Source organism: Corvus cornix, chromosome 2 (assembly GCF_000738735.6).
Source record: "Corvus cornix cornix isolate S_Up_H32 chromosome 2, ASM73873v5, whole genome shotgun sequence".
Lineage (NCBI taxonomy): Eukaryota > Metazoa > Chordata > Aves > Passeriformes > Corvidae > Corvus > Corvus cornix.
In genome coordinates, this window is record NC_046333.1 from 153795970 (window position 1) to 153812795 (window position 16826).

At 45.4% G+C, this 16826-nt stretch overlaps 1 protein-coding gene across 5 annotated transcripts in view; it reads right to left on the reverse strand.

The window, feature by feature from the left end:
* Window positions 1–21: 21 nt before the first annotated feature.
* ARHGAP39 (Rho GTPase activating protein 39) overlaps window positions 22–16826 on the reverse strand; it is a 104050-nt gene continuing 87245 nt past the window's right edge. For 3 of the 5 annotated variants that reach the window (XM_039548810.1, XM_039548811.1, XM_039548809.1), the window contains exons 4-10: window positions 14333–15734; window positions 9818–10379; window positions 7294–7386; window positions 2633–2706; window positions 1178–1377; window positions 669–760; window positions 22–581 (exon numbers count right to left, since the gene is read on the reverse strand). In XM_039548810.1, coding sequence (XP_039404744.1) covers window positions 223–581; window positions 669–760; window positions 1178–1377; window positions 2633–2706; window positions 7294–7386; window positions 9818–10379; window positions 14333–15734 — 2782 coding nt within the window. In that variant the 3' untranslated portion in view covers window positions 22–222. The remainder of the gene's footprint in view (window positions 582–668; window positions 761–1177; window positions 1378–2632; window positions 2707–7293; window positions 7387–9817; window positions 10380–14332; window positions 15735–16826) is intronic. The other 2 variants (XM_039548812.1, XM_039548814.1) reach the window with 2 other exon arrangements.

The window sequence follows — 16826 nt, forward strand, 5'->3', positions numbered from 1 at the left end:
TCACCTTGTGGTGACCTTGGAGAACCCAAAACCACCTCAGGAGAAGGAACCAGGAGGGTCACCAGGGGCACAAAATCATGGGGGTGGGAGGAGGAAGATGGAGGTGATGGGATTGGTGGAACTCCTGGTTCTTGGTGGAGATGGGGGTCACCACGTGGTGACCTTGGAGAACCCAAAGCCAGCTCAGGAGAGGGCACCAGGAGGGTCACCAGGAACACAAACTCATGGGGTGGGAAGAAGGTGGAAGTGGTGGGACTGGTGAGAGATGAGTGGAGGGACCGTGTGGACCTCCTGGTTCTTGGATGAGATGGGAATCACCTTGTGGTGACCTTGGAGAACCCAAAACCACCTCAAGAGAATGAACCAAGCCAAGAGGTCACCCAAGGGGACACCGGAGGCTCCTGGTCCTACCTGGAGGAAGCGGATGAGGTAGCACAGCACCATTTTGTTGATCCTGGGCAGGGAGTGGACGACGGCGATGGCGGCCTCGGGGTTCTCGTAGTGGGTGATGCACTGCTCGTAGAAGTCGTGCGGGATCAGTGGCTCCTCCAGCTCCCGGTACCAGAGCTTCAGCAGGGATGCTGGAAGGAGAACATGAGGAAGACGAGGAGATGTGAGACCTTCTGGATGGAGCTTCTGCCCCCCCAAACATCGGCCTGAGGTCTTACCGGGAACGTGAGGGTCCTCCAAGCCGGTGGGGATCTTCCATTGGTCCACCTGCAGCTTGAGGGCATTGACCTCGTCGATGTCACCGGGGACTCTGTGGGGTGAAGAGATGTTGGTGGCCGAGTGACAGATGGGGACCTCCCATCTCAACACCTTTGGGTGCTCCAGGAGAGCCAGGAGGGAACATCAGTTGGGCATGGAGCCATTTTGGGAGCTAGTTGGTGCAACCAAGACCTCGCCATGACTCTGGTGGCCACCATGGAGAAACCTCCATGGCCTCGGAGCAAGGAGAAGTTGAGGGAACCCAATGGATGGTGCCACCAAGACCCTGCCATGACTCTGGTGGCCACCATGGAGGAGACCTCATGGCCTCAGAGCAAGGAGAAGTTGGGATGACCCACCAGAGGAGGACACCCAGAAGGGGGAAGCTGCCCCGTTTTGAGGCGATTCCTATGAGAAGCTCCAGGTTGCCACTACCATGGGATGTCCCCGTGACTGTGGGTGGCTTTACCTGAAGATGCCCTCGGTCTGGTCCCCGTTGAGCGCCAGGACCTCCTCGGAGAGCCGGGTCTGCACCCAGGGCAGCTGCCGGTCCGGGTACCGCTCCTTCTGCATGGTGATGATGTCCTGCAGGGAGCTGCCAAACATGGACGGGTTGAAGACGGCGTTCTTGGCGTGGCGGATCTCCTCGATGTTCGGCTTCTTCAGGCCCTGCAGGAGACACCAGAGGTCACCGGTGGCCTCTGTGGTGGCCCCGCGGCCAGGACGGGATCCTACTCAATCCCACCACCCCCCAGTTGAGCTCCATGGGGATGGTGATGGAGCCATGGATGGATTCTGGTCAACTTGGCCAAGGTGCTTCCACCACCCATCCATCCAGCGTCCATCCACCATCTTGATTCAGAAGTGGATCCAACCCTATGGAGCTTGGTGGGACCATGGCCACGTTGGAGGATCTACACCAATGGGTTTTGCTGGGAGGAGGAGCCACGGCTCTGGGATGCTTCTGGGAAGCTGAACACTGGCGCTGTGCTTCCAGAAAGTTTCCAGAAGGTCTCCAGAAGTTCCTTAATAAGTTCCCAGGTGGTCTCCAGAGAGTTTCCAGAATGTTTCCAGGTGTCCAGAGAGTTTCCAGAAGATTTCCAGAAGATCCTCAGTCAGTCTTCAGAATGTCTTCAGAAGATCTGCAGAGGTCCTTAAAAAGTCCTCAAAAGGTTTCCAGAAGGTCTCCTAAAGGTCTTCAGAAGGTTCTGAGAAGTTCTCCAGAAATTTTCCAGAAGGTCTCCAGAAGATCCCCAGAAATTCTCAAGAAGGTCCTTAAAAGTTTTCCAGAAATTTCCCAGAAAGTTCTCAAAAGGTCTCCAGAAGGTTCTTAGAAGTTCTCCAGAAGATCCTTAGACGGTTCCCAGAAGGTCCCTACAAGCTCTTCAGAAGTTCTCCAGAAATGTTCCAGAAGGTTCCCAGAATGTCTCGAAAAGGTTTTCAGAAGTTCTCCAGAAAATTTCCAGGTGGTCTCCAGAAGATCCCCAGACAGGTTATAGAAGGTGCCCAGAAAGTCTCCAGAAGGTCCTTAGAAGTTTTCCAGAAGGTTCTTAGAAGTTCTCCAGAAGATCCTTAAAAAGTTCCCAGAAGCTCCCTACAAGGTCTTCAGAAACTTTTCCAGAAGGTTCCCAGAAGTTCTCCAGGAAGTCTCCAGAAAGTCCTTAGAAGATGCCCAGATGCTCTCCTCACGTTCTCCAGCTCTCCAGAAGATCCCCAGAAGTTCTCCAGAAGCTTCCCAACCACTCTGGAGCCACCACCAGATCCTCACCGTGACCCCGCCACAACCAACCATGTTCTTCCCACCATTTTCCACCTCCCTCCCTCCTCCAGCCCCTTCCCCAATCCCAGCAGCCCCCAGATGATCCCGATGGGAGGTTGGACCTCCTTGTCCAACCCTTCCCAAGCCCATCCCGTTGTCCGGTACCTTCTTGGCTCCGGTCAGAGCCGCCTTCTGGAGTTTGTTGTAGCAGTACTTGGCGTAAGTGCTGATGGCCACCCCTGCAAGAGAAGACAGTGTGGGTGGTGGGATGTCACCTCAGGATGGTGGGATGTTACCTCCAGGGTCCCCTCCCTGTCCCCCCCCACGGATGCCGTGGCTGCTCCATCTCCGTCCCTGTCACCGTTCCCGGGGAATTTGAGGAGAATGAGGTCCCCCTTGGATCCCTCACGAGAACCTTGCAGAAACCACCAAATGTGGAGCCCTGGAGCTCCCTCCATGGTGGCCTCATCCTGGGATGTCCTGGCTTTTGGGGGCCACCACTTCCATTGTCACCCTTGTCATTCCCCCCCCCCCGCCCCCCCTCATCCCATCCATCTTCTCCTGATCCCACCACTTCCATCCTCATCCCATCTCCTCTTCCTGATGTCCTCCAACAAGGAGATGATGCCCTGAACCCCTTGGAACATCTCTGAGGAGCCAGTGGGATCATCCCAAGGGAGATGCTCCAGCAGCCCCACAGCCCTGGGGACCTGGTGGCACCTTCTGGACCATCCCAACAACCCTGGGGACTTGATGGAACCTTCTGGACCATCCCAGAAGAAGCTCTGGGGACCTGGTGGAACCTTCTGGATCATTCCCAGAGCCTGTGGCACCTGGTGACACCTTCTGGACCATCCCAACAACCCTGGGGACCTGGTGGCACCTTCTGAAGAAGACCTGCTGGATGGGTGACCCTCCAAGGGACATTTTTTGGTCAAACCCAAACTCGGTGCCTTGGGATCCCCCCCTCCATCCCTGGTGCTGGTGTCTTCCAAAGGATTCCTGATGGATTTTTGGCTCTGGAGGGGTTGATGGATGGGTGGGGTGGGTCTGAAGGCACCTCGATGGAAGAGCCTTGAGGGACATCCAATACCGGGTGACCTCAAACCATGGAATCCACTCATGGAATCATGGAATCCACTCAGGAAATCATGGAATCATGGAATGGTTTGGGTGGGAAGGGACCTTGGAGGACCATCTAATCCAAACCCCTTCCAGGAGACCAGGTTGGATTTTGGGATGCAGGCCAGGAGAAGATGGATCAACGACCCCAAATCTGCTCGGTGTCACCTCCAGGGGTGCCGAGGGTGGATTTGATGGGATCTCATCCCAACTTTTCCGGCGCGGATGAAGGATCATCCTCCCCCTGAACTCTTGGATCTCCTAAAGCCCTTCTTGGGTGTCCCCTTGAGGTTCCTCCACTTGAATCCATCCGGAATCCGGCTCCGGAGGGGGAATTCCCACAAAATCCACCCAAACCCAGAGGAATGCTGGGAATTGCAGGGATCCCACATTTCCCTCAATCCCACTGGAGATTCCGGAGGCACCTCGGGGTCGTCCGGCATCGGGAAACCCCAATGGTGGATTCCAAGGGGATTTTCTCAATTCAATTAATTATATGATATAAATTAATTCTATTAATTAAGTCAATTATATTAATGACATCAATTAAAGAAATCATATTAATAAAAATTAATAAATTATATTATTAAATAAATTAAATGTCTTTGGTTAATCAGTATTAAATCAATGAATTAATAACTAATAATATATTAATTAAATATAGCATTATACCATTCATGTTCTTCTAAGATAAAATAATATATATTTATAGTTATTAATAATTCTTAATTATTAATATCATTATCATTATTATAATTATTATGAATAACATTATATTACCTCTTATTTCAATATAAATAATATAATTATTAATAAATAATTAATCTTAGGCATTATATATAATTATATCAGAATATATGGTATAATTATTTGGTATTTATAATACTAAATTATTTATTTTAATATTATTAATATTATTATTAACAAGTAGTTAGAGTAATTTTAGAAATAATATATAATTATATCAGACTATATTGTTTAATACTTGATATTAGTAATAAATTTCTAGTAAATATGATAAATATCTATTAAATAATATCTAATTTATAATTATATATATAATATCCATTTAGAATGTATTTTATAGAAATATATAATTTATATTCAGAAGTAGTTTGTGTTAATTAAAATATAATGGAATATTTCTAGAAAAGATATAAATGTCAGAAATATTAATTTCTAGACAAGGTATCTTTAGAATTAATTAATTTAAGTAACGGATAATAGAACCTTGCTAATAAATATTGATCTATAACTAGAACAAATAAATAAATATATTAATAGGTATAATATATTAATTGATAAATATCGATTTACCGATAACATTACAAATCAGATTTATTTAAATTGTTGATATTATTTAGAGAATATATAATGGAGAACTGCTAGAAAATATTAATTGTAATGTTATAGAGAATTATAAAACATAGGGATTGATCCATAGTTATCAATAATATTCTATCTCTACATATTATATAATTGAAGATATATTGGATTTGGCGATATTTATAAATGAGATAGAATTATATATATTACACATTATGTATTATATATTATAAATCATATTATGTATAATGTATATTATGTATTGTAAATGACATATATTATATAGTATATATGATACATGCTATGTTATGTAATATAAAATAATGTAATATCATGTAATATGTATAATATTGAATATGAAATATTGTAATAATATAGAATATATAGAATAATACTGTAATAATATCGAATATGAAATTACAGTATTAATTATAATAGAAGCAGATCGATAATTATCGCTAATATTCTATATCTTATATAATTGATATATTGAATTTAGAGATATTTAAAGATGAGATATAATTATCTATATTATATATTATATATTTTATATTATGGATTACATCATATATATTATATCATCTATATAATATATGAGTATGTTGTATATGATACATTATATGTTATATATTACATATTATGCATGATATATTACATATTATCTCTTCTATATTATATATTGTATAGTGTATATTGCATATTATATAGTGTATATTGTACCTTATATTATGTGTTATGTATTATATATGATATATTGAATATTACATATGACACAATACATATTATATTACGTATTACATTTTATGTATTATATAATATAAAATAATGTAAAATATTTAATGTATGTATGATATAAATTAATATACAATACGTAATATTGTAATAATATCGAATATAAAATGACAATATTAATAATAATAGAAATCGAATTCATAATAATGTATATTAATAGTGTTAGATTTTATCATTATAAAATATTGGCTTTATATATAGTAAATTATATAAATCTATAAATATATTCTAATGTTACATTAAATATGTAAGTATAGTTAATTTATAAATACCGACTTTATATACAATAAATTTTATAAATATATTCTAATGTTACATACGAATATATAAATTTAGATTATTAGAAAGCCCAAGATTAGAAACACAGATAATAAAAATATGCATCTCAAATTATATTACATGGGAAATAAATAAAATATTTGTATGCAACATTACATCCAATTCTATGAATATTTATATTTTATATTGAAATTAAATATCTCTATTTTATATCTCTATTTTCTATCAATAAATTATTGTGAGGCAACTACGTATCATATAATTGTATTTTTTACGATATATGTTACATATCCTAATTCTAATTGCAAATATGATATAAAATCCTTATTATATTTATATCTGTGATATATTAAAAATTAAATAAACAAAAAATTTAAATTAAAATATCTCCAAAAATTTAAAATATTTAAAATAATATCCCTATTATCCATCTATAATATGTAATATGATACATAATATATAATAATAAAAATAATGTCTTGGATATTATATAATAATGTATAATATACTATAAATTGTCTCATATGTTATTATATTATATTTTCAAGGTATTAATTATATACTAAAAGTATCCAGTTAATATAATAGTAATGATTTTATTATTAATATATTTGTTTTAGTAATAATGCATTATTATTCATGTAATTATTAGTTACAGCAATACTATATTAATAATATACTAATACTAATAAATAATGAAATACAAGATACTTTGAATTACGCATATACAATAAATCCCCATATATTCCATATATTATGGAATATATCCCCAAACATTCTATTTCTAGAAATGAGAAATGATCGATATTAATTATATATAATAATATCGCTGTACATAATAATATATTTATAAACTCAATTATATTTATAATTATAAACAACATAGCGATAAAAATGATACTAATTATATTGATGCTAAAAATAATGAAACAGTAAAATAATAATAATAATAATTATTATTATTATTATATAAATTTTGCCAAATCTATCTCACCGTTCTTTTATTAACCTTATTATTATTAATGTTATAGTTATTATTATTACTACAATTACATAAAATACAAGTCTATCTTGCCCCTATTTAATTATTCCTATTATTATTACTCTTATAATTTTCATTATCATAATTATTATTATTATTATAATCAGTATTAATATTAATATTATATAAATTACACCAAGTCTATCTCACCCCTATTTAATTAGCCCAATTAATCAACCAGTCCCTCTCTCCCTGTTCTCCCTCTGCCCATCCCAAGGATCCCTCGGGAATTCCGGGCGCTCCCGGAATTTTGGGGAGTCCCTACCCTGGTGCTCCTCGATTTGGGGCTTGGGTTTCTTTCGCAATTTGGGTTTCTTCTTATTGGTCCTTTCCAGGAGGTGGCGGAGGTGCCGCGACACTGGGAAAAAACACCCGGAACGCGGGGACAGCGGGAAGTGAGGCTGGAAAAGGAACTCACGGGGGGAGGTCATGGCAGCAGCAAACGGAAACGAACATTGGAATTGGAATCAACAATGGAAATTCAAATGAAATCGAAATAAAATTGAAATGGAAAAAAAAATGGAAATGCAAATTGAAATTCGAAATGAAAATTTGACATTAAAATGGAAATTAAAATTAAAATTTCAAATTGAAATGGAAATTTGAATTGGAAATTGAAATTAAATTGAAATTAAAGTAAAAAATTGAAGTTAAAATTGAAATTCAAAATTAAAATTCAAAATTAAAATTTGAAATGGAAATTAAAATTTGAACTGGAAATGGAAATTAAATTGAAATGAAAGGAAAAAATTGAAGTGAAATTAATATTGAAATTCAACATTTAAATTTGAAATTAAAATTTGAATTTGAAATTAAAATGTGAAAGGAAACGGGAATGGAAATTAAATTGAAATTCGAAATTAAAATTTGAAATGAAAATTGAAATTAAATTTTGAAATTAAATGGAAATTGAAATTAAATTGGAATTAAAACAAAAATTGAAACTGAAAGTAAAAAACTGAAATGAAATGAAAATTGGAATGAAAGTAAAAATTTGAAATGAAATTCAATAAAAAACTGTGAAATGAAAATAAACATTGAAATTAAAAGTTGAAATGAAAATAAATTGAGATGAAATTAAAATTAAAATTAAACATTGAAATTAAAAGAAGAGTTGAAGTGAAAATTGAAATGAAAATAAAAAATTGAAATTAAATGAAAAATCAAAATGAAAATTGAAATTGAAATAAAACGGAAATTAAAAATTGAAATTAAATTAAAATTTAAAAACTGAAATTGAAATTAAAATTGAAATGAAAATTGAAATTAAAATAAACATTGAAAGCAAAATAAACATTGAAATGAAATTCAAAAATTGAAATGAAATTCAAATTTAAAAATTGAAATTAAATTAAAATTGGAATTGAAATGAAATTGAGAAATTGAAATTAAATTAAAAGAAGAACTGAAGTGAAATGCAAATTGAAACGCAAATTGAAACGGAAATGAAAATGAAAATAAAATGAAAATAAAATGGAAATAAAACCCCAATTAAAATGACAATGAAAATGCAAATTTAAACAAATGAGATGGAATTGAAAATGCAAATCAAAACAAATCAACGTCACAACAACAATGAAACCAATCAATGACTCGACACAAAGACAACGAAATTCCGGAAAATGACACGGAACTCAAAATGAGGATGGAATTTGGGAGCGATGTCAGGGACCGGCACTGATTGGATGGGAGCTGTTGTGGGCGGAGCCTTTCCTGAGGTGCCAAATCCAGCGGGAAATGAGTTTGACACGTCTGGTGGGACCAACCCAACCCACCCTGACATTCCTGGAGCTGCATCCCATCGGGAATGGTCCAGCACACGAGGTCGTCTTCACCTTCCATGGACACCTGGGTTGGGATCATCTCCTCGTGTTCCCAAGCTGTGCCACCGTTGTCCCCCAGGAGTTGAAGGGAACCTGGGAACCCCTGGAGCACTTTGGGGTCCATCTCCCAGTGGCAAACCCCCAAATCCTCCTGGATCCCCAATTCCACCTCATCCATGACCTACTGAGAGGTGACATCAAGCCATGGGGACATCCAGATCAGCATCAGTGGTGAAGGATTTGGGATAACCAATCCAAGGACTGGAGAGGCTCTCCTAAAATTCCCAAATAACCCCAATTTAGGTCTTCTTTTCCTGCCATGACCAAAAACCTCAGGAGATGGGAATCTTCTGGGTCCCATCTCAACACGGGGGATTTTTTTGGGATCCAAAGCTACGCAAGAAGAACCATCTGGAGGTGGAAGTGATGGTGAAACCATGGAATTTTGGATCCAAAGCTACTTGAGAAGCTGGAAGAACCATCTGGAGGTGGAAATGATGGTGAAACCATGGAATCATGGATGGGTTGGAAGGAACCATTTGGGTTGGAAGGAACCTCTGAAGGTTGGGTTGGAAGGAACTTCAGGGGATGGGAGAAGTTCGAGGAGTGGGGATGATGCTGATCCTGCAGCAAAGGTGTCAAAGCTCATTTCCTGTTGGATCTCCCGTTGGATTTCCGGCAAGGAGGAGGCTGGGAAAGCCCCCACACCACTGGGTGCACCTCCAGGAGGGATCTTGGATGAGTTCCTCATCCACCTTTCCATGAGGAGACTCAGCCAAGGGGAAAGGGACCAAATCAATGGGTTGTGACATTATGGAATGGTTTGGGTTGGAAGGGACCATAAAGACCATCCAGGGACAACTTCTACTATCCCAGCTCGCTCCAAACCCCATCCAACCTGGCCTGGAATACTTCCAGGGATTGAGGATGGGCACAGAAGCCACCGGGCCGCACTTCCTCACTTACCTTTCGTGTCATTCACCGGATCCATGTGCCGGTAAATGTATCCTTCTAGGTAGGAATGGAATTTGGGAGTGGGTGGGAAAAAGGCCAAACAAATGGCCATGAGCTCCCAGCCGCGGGCCAGGCTCTCGTAACGGAAGTTCTCGGTGGTCTGCCGGCACAGCTGGATGTAGAGCTCATCTCGCAGCCCCTGCATGCTCCAACCTTTGGTGGCGATCTCCAAGGCCACGTTGAGCTGGTCCGTCTTGGCCCGCCGGTCGCCCATGTACATCTGGATGAGTTTGAAGATCTCGCACGCCTCCTTCTTGACGTTGCGGTCGTTGGTCATGATCATGGGTTTCTTGATGGATTCGCTGCTCCAGGCCAGCATGTTGGCGATGGAGACCTTCCGTCGGAAGAGCCCTTGGGTGTGCTTGTTGAAGTGCTTGGAGGCCCAGTTCTCAATGTCCGTCTCCGAGGAGGGCTTGCGCAGGTTGAAGGTGGGGAAGACGCAGCTGGCGCTCGGCATCATGTTCCGGGTCTGCCGGCTGCTCTCGAACTGGGCGCAGGCACCGAGGTCCTCGGACTGGGGGACAACAGGGGGACAGGTCAGCGGTGCTGGTGGGATGGGAGCACTGATGGAACGATCGACTGATCAATCGATCGATCAATCAACCAACCAAGAAACCAACAGATCAACAAATGGACCAACCAACCAATGAACCAACCAACCAACTGATCAATCAACAAACCAGTCAACCAAAAAAATCAACCAATGAAACAACCAGCCAGTAAATCAATCAAGCAATCAATCAATTAACCAACAAACCAACCAATGAAAGAACCAGCCAGTAAAACGATCAATCAACCAACCAAGAAACTGATCAATTAACCAAGCAACCAACCAGGCAACCAACCAACAAATCAATCAATCAAACAACCAGTGAACCAACCAAGAAATCAACAGAACAACAAACCAAGCAATAAAGCAACTAATGAAAAAATCAATGAACCAACCTATCAATGAAACAACCAATCAATCAACCAACCAACCAACCAACTGATCAATCAACCAAGCAATGAATGAATGAATCAATTAACCAACCAATAAATCAACCAACAAACCGATCGATCAATCAACCAAGGAACCAGCAAACTGATCAATCAACCAAGCAACGAACCAACCCATCAATCAATCAACCAACCAACCCATCAATCAATCAACCAACCAATCATTCAACCAATAAATCAGCCAACAAACCAATCAACCGACTGACCAGTGGAGAAACCAACAGACCAACCAACCAACCAACCAATGAATCGATCCAACAAACCAATCAATCCATCAATCAATCAACCAATGAACCAACCGACCAGCCAACAAACCAATGAACCAATGAATCAACAAACCAATCAACCAACCAATGAACCACTGAACCAGCCAATCAATGACCAACAAACCAATCAACCACGCAATGAACCGACTGACCAGGCAACAAAACAATGATCCAATCAACCAGCCAATCAACCAACAAATCAATCAATCAGTCAATCAATCAACCAACCAACCAACCAACCAACCAACCGTTGCAGCATTCAGAGGTCTTCCCATAAACCACATCCTCTCCAAGGAACTTCTCCTCCATCGCATCATGGCCAAGTGGAACCGGCCCGGTGCCAGCAGCCAAGGTGGGCTGTGGAACCAATCGGCATCAGGAGGGAGGGGACCAGTGGGGGTAAGTGACATGCTGGACTCTCTTCACACTTGATCAATGGGGTCATGGACAGAAGAAGCTGGTGGCAACATGGGGGAAACAAAGAGCTAGTGGCTTTGGGCTCCACCCATCCTTTGGGGACACACCCACCTGTAACGGCCCCCCAGGAAACCCCCTCTGCCCAAAATCACCTTCAAGGGTGGTTCTCCAGCGGCCACAGGAGGAGGCTGGTGGCTTCTCCAAGCCATGAGCAATGTGGGTGGTCCTTCTGTACATCCCAAGGGACAGGAGATGCTCAGGATTTAACCTTGACCTCTGCAGAGCATCCAGCTGGGAAGGAGCCAGAGGACCCCTGTGGACCAGTGTCCTCTTCCTACTGGAACCAGCACAGCTTGTGGATGTCACCCCAGGAGGTGGAGGGACACCCCAACAGCTGGTGACCAACATGGAGGAAGCAAACAAGGATAATTGGGATGGACAATTCCATGGTCCTGCAGCCAGCCAAAGTGGCTTCATCATTTCTTCTGCAACATCCAGGCCAGCATCACCTGGGTTCAGTGGCCCTGGGGATGTGACCCATGGCAGGGAAGGACGTTCCACACCATCCAGAGGTGACACCGCTGTCCCCAACATGTGTGGAGGAACCACAATGGTGGCCCCCAGGAGGGTCCGTGGGCGACTCCAGTGCTGCCACGGACTCAGGGTTGGGCTTTCGATGAGGAACAGAAGAAAAGCAGAAGGTGGAAAGATCCAGGAGGTGGAAAATCCAGGAGGGGACAAGGAAGCCACCCAAAGAACCCCCAGAGCTGCTGGCAGGTGACTTGAGCTTCTACTTCTTCAAACAAGTTTCTTGTCTCTTCAACAACTCGTCCTGTGCCAATGTCGAGATCTCTTTCCATTGACATCGCTCCGCTCCCATCTTGACCGCGGTGACAATGGCAGGGACACAGGATGGGGACACAGGAGCTTCCCCCCTCGAGGGACCCAGCCCTGCTGTCCCTGCAGATGTCACATCACCCTAGAGGTCCTTCTGTGTCCTCCAACCTGCTGGTCAGCTGGAGGCCCATGGGGTTTCCTGGGTGGAAGGAGATGCAGGAGATGCTTGAAGGTGTCGCTTGACAGCTGTTGGGGATGTGGCTCTTCCAAAAACTGGTCCATGGGCTGGACCAGAGCCATGTTGTACACCAAGAACACCCAGAGAGAAGGAAAGGACCACGTTGGATAGGGACATCAACCTTCTCCAGCCAAGGACAGATGGTCAGGCCAGGGAGTGACACTGGAAGCGAAATGTGATGGATCCCCTGCTGCCAGAGCCAACAGGAAATTAACTTCAGCCCTAATTAACCCTAATTAGCACCTAAATGAACTTGGGGGATGCCCTGGCCTACAAGAAGGGGATAAACTATCGGGCGTTAATGGAAAATGGCTGTGACCTCCTGCCTGTCCCATGGGGTGACCATTGTCACCTCAGGAATTAGGGAATCCTCAAGGGAGAAGGTCTTGGAGCCACGTGGATGGGGCTTGGATACACCTCAATGGGGGACACTCCATTGGTGGCAACCACAGCCATGACCATGGAAGGGTTTGGGTTGGAAGGGACCTTCAAGATCATCCCATTCCAACGGCCAGGGACACCTTCCACTGTCCCAGGTTGCTCCAAACCCCGTCCAACCTGACCTTGGACACTTCAGGGATGGGGCAGCCGCAGCTTCTCTGGGAAACTGGTGCCAGTGTCCCACCACTGTGGTGTCCCTGAGCTCGAGGACAACAGATGGGGCCACCCAGACAGAAAACTCTGGGAAGTGGAGAAGATTCCCACCACATCCCAAGCTCCATGCAGAAGGTGTAGGATCACTAACGATGGCTGCTTTCCCTCCTGGCCAATGTGAGCATCCAAAGGGGACCTGGAGCTCTCCAGTTTTGGGTTTGGACCTCCTCGTGCAGCACCAAGTCTTTGGGGACAACGGCACCTTGGGAATTTTCTTCCGCTGCCTTTGGATGTGACACTCCACGGGTTTCCTTCCACGTTCCCATGGGCAAAAAAGGCATTTTCCAGATGATTTGCTGTTTCCCAGGTCCATGTCCAGGGGTCTTGCTGATGCCAAGTTCCATCTTCCAGGCAGTTTTCCAGGTGGGATTTATCCCCACACGTGGCATCATCACCCGTTTCTTTAAAAGCCCTGATAGCCTTTCCCTGCTTTTCTCAGCCTTTTCCAGCCTTTCCCTGGCGGGGAACGGACTGATGGAGGATGTCCAGAAGCTGATGGAGGACATCCAAAAAACCAGGGAAACATCTGATGGGCTGGAATCTAGGCACATGGGATGCACCAGCTCCAGCAATTCCAGGTCAAAGCCCCAGGGGCTCCTCTGGAATGGGAGTTTGGGGCAGGAGGGATCTCCAGGAATGGGGCAGCTCAGTTCCAGGGAGGCAACAGGCAGCTCACAACCCTGGGAAGAAAATCCTGGAAAACTGGTGGCTCTTTCATCTCAAGGTTTTGAGGGACCACCTTGCTAAGGACCAACTTCTTTGAGGCACCACCTTGCCAAGGACCAACTTCTTTGAGGGATCAACCAGGGATGGGCACTCAGGAATCCCCTGGGAACTGGGTGGATCCAGGATCTGCCCCCCACCAAGGCAGAAGAAGCCACAGCACAGAGCTGAGGCTGCCATGGCACCGAGGTGCCCATGCCCAATCCTGGTGCGGGATCGGCCCGGGGACCATCCCGCTGGATCTACACTGGAGGAGGAGAAGCTTTAACCAGAATTGACCTCACGGGCCACAGGGGAAACCCCCAAACCCAAGAATATTCCCAAGGGCATTACCTGAGATGGATGCAGGTAGGGCTCGGGGGAGGCCAGGTTGGTCTGGACGGAGACGCTCTTCTCCAGCAGGATCTGGGGGAAGCCCAGCTTCTCGAAGGTGTTCCTCTTCCAGTGCTTGTTCTCCTGCTGCGCCAACGCCTCGTCCTCGCTGAAGGCTCGCACCACCGGGCCTGGCATGGGCAGCGGGAGGGCGCCGTCGCTCTCGTAGCCCGAACCGTCCTTTTGGGAATCCCAACTGCTCCGTTGCTTCATGTGGTAGTGGGCCTGCTGTGCTTCCCAAGCCAGGCGCGCCTGCGCCAGGAAAGGCTCCGGGAAGCCCCGCGCCGCCTCCGCCTCCACCGCCTTGCTCTCCGTCCGGTTCATTGGGGACCTGTTGGGTCCTGGCGTGGCTCGTTCCTCACCCAGCTCGCCCAACACCTCCCGGTCCCCAGAGCCGTCCGTGGAGGAGGCGTTGGGGTCGTGGGTCACCGAAGGCTTCCGGCTTTTCCTCTTCCTGGTAGAGGGCGAGTAACCGGTGGAGGACAAGGTGTCCTGCTGGCTGGACCACGACATGGAGTCCTCGCCCTGGGCCACCTGGGCCCCTGTCGGGCCGGGACAGAAGTCGGGTCCCTCCATGCTGCTGTAGTCGCCCGATTTGATCTCCAGGCGTTGATCCCGCACCAGGCAGGGGCTGTGCTGCAGCGAGTAGGAGCCGCCGATGGGATTGGGGGAATATTTGTGCCTCAAGCCCGTCTTCATTTTAGGGCTGGAACCCGACTGCTCCACGTAGACCAATTGCCTGACGTATTCCTTGCCGGCGGGGCTGTATTCCAGGCTCATGAAGCGGTCGGGACACTTCTGCTTGGTGAGCACCAACTGCTGGTACGGCGAGTTGGAGCCTTGCTTGGGTGACTGAAGGAAAGGGTGAGGCTTTCGGATGGGCGATTTCTGCGGAGATCCGGCTTTGTAGCTCCCGCTGGCTTCGTACTGCATGTCCACGGGGGGCTCGTCATAGATGGGAGCCTGGTATTCCATGGGGGGCTCCTCGTAGAGCGGGGGCTCGTAGGCGTAGCGGGGCGACGAGGGCTGGGATTCGCTGGAATGTTTGCGGTGCTGCGCTTGGAGCGGCGAACAGAAGGAATCGCCCCGGCCCAGCAGCGGTGAGCAGCTGCCCACGTGCTCAGCCCTCTTCAGGAAGGGCGACTGCTTCCTCTCCGGGAAAAACACGGAGTTGTCGGCGTCGGAGGAGAAGGTTTGGAGGTTGGGCGACTGTTGGCCGCCCGAGGGTCGGCGGGAGCGGGAGCCCGGTTGGTTTTCGGGGGCGTAGCCGTTGCCTTGGTGGAGGAGGAAGCTGGGCTCCCGATCCGTCACCTTGATCAGCATCCGCTCCTTGGTGCCGGCGTTCCATCGGAGGGATGAGGTCCTGCAGGGAGAAACATCACAGGGGGGAGGTCAGAATTCCATCCCCGGAATGGTTTGGCTGGTCCCAAACCTCCCAAACCACTGTGGAGCCTGGAGGATGGAGATTCCCAAGCACCCCAAGAGTGGAGAGATGGAGATGTGAGGAATTGGATGGGATTGGATATTGGACTAGGAGTGACAGGACACAGGGAATGGCTTCCCACTGCCAGGGGGCAGGATTGGATGGGATAATGGGAAGGAATTCTCAGCTGTGAGGGTGGTGAGGGGCTGGACTGGAATTCCCAGAGAAGCTGTGGCTGCCCCATCCCTGGAAGTGTCCGAGGCCAGGCTGGACAGGGCTTGGAGCAACCTGGGATGGTGGAAGTTGTCCCTGCCCATGGGATTGGATACTGGGAAGAAATTCTCCCACGAGGAATTCTTCCCTGGCACAGTGGATTTTCATCTGCTCTCTCCCTGTTCCAAGTCCTTGGGAAAGGCCATCGGGGCAGGGGACACTCAGGAGGAAGAGCAAAGATGGATTTTTCGGAGCTGCCCGGCTCACAGGAGGGATCTGAGCTGGAATTGGCTGTTCCCAAGGCACAGGGAGAGGCACATCCTGTCACCAATCCCACGCTGGAACAGAAGATGCCGGAGGCACCGTCTGCTCTCCCGGTTCATCCCTCTCCAACTCTCATTTATTCCCAGCCATTTGTCCCTTCTGTCCTCCAGGAAAAGGTGGAACGAGTTCAATCACTGAGTTTGGAGGGAAAAATTCCCACAAAAAGCCTCAGGACTGTGCTCCTTGTTTATCCGTGACTTTGTCCTTGCTCTAAGGGGTTTGGGAATAATTTATTCCTTCCTTTTTCACCTTTAGAAGCTCCTGTGGAGCTCCTGGGGACTTGAGCCTCCTGCGAAGTTCCTGCTGTCGAAGACCTGGATGAGTTTGGATTCCTCCACCCCAGTTTGATGAATCTCAACCCCTCATGGAGCCCTTCCAGACCCTCAAAATTCCCTCCACAACCACAAAATCATGGATTCATGGAATGGTTTGGGTTGGAAGGGGCTTTAAACCTCATCCAGTTCCACCCCTCTGCCACGGGCTGGGACATTTTCC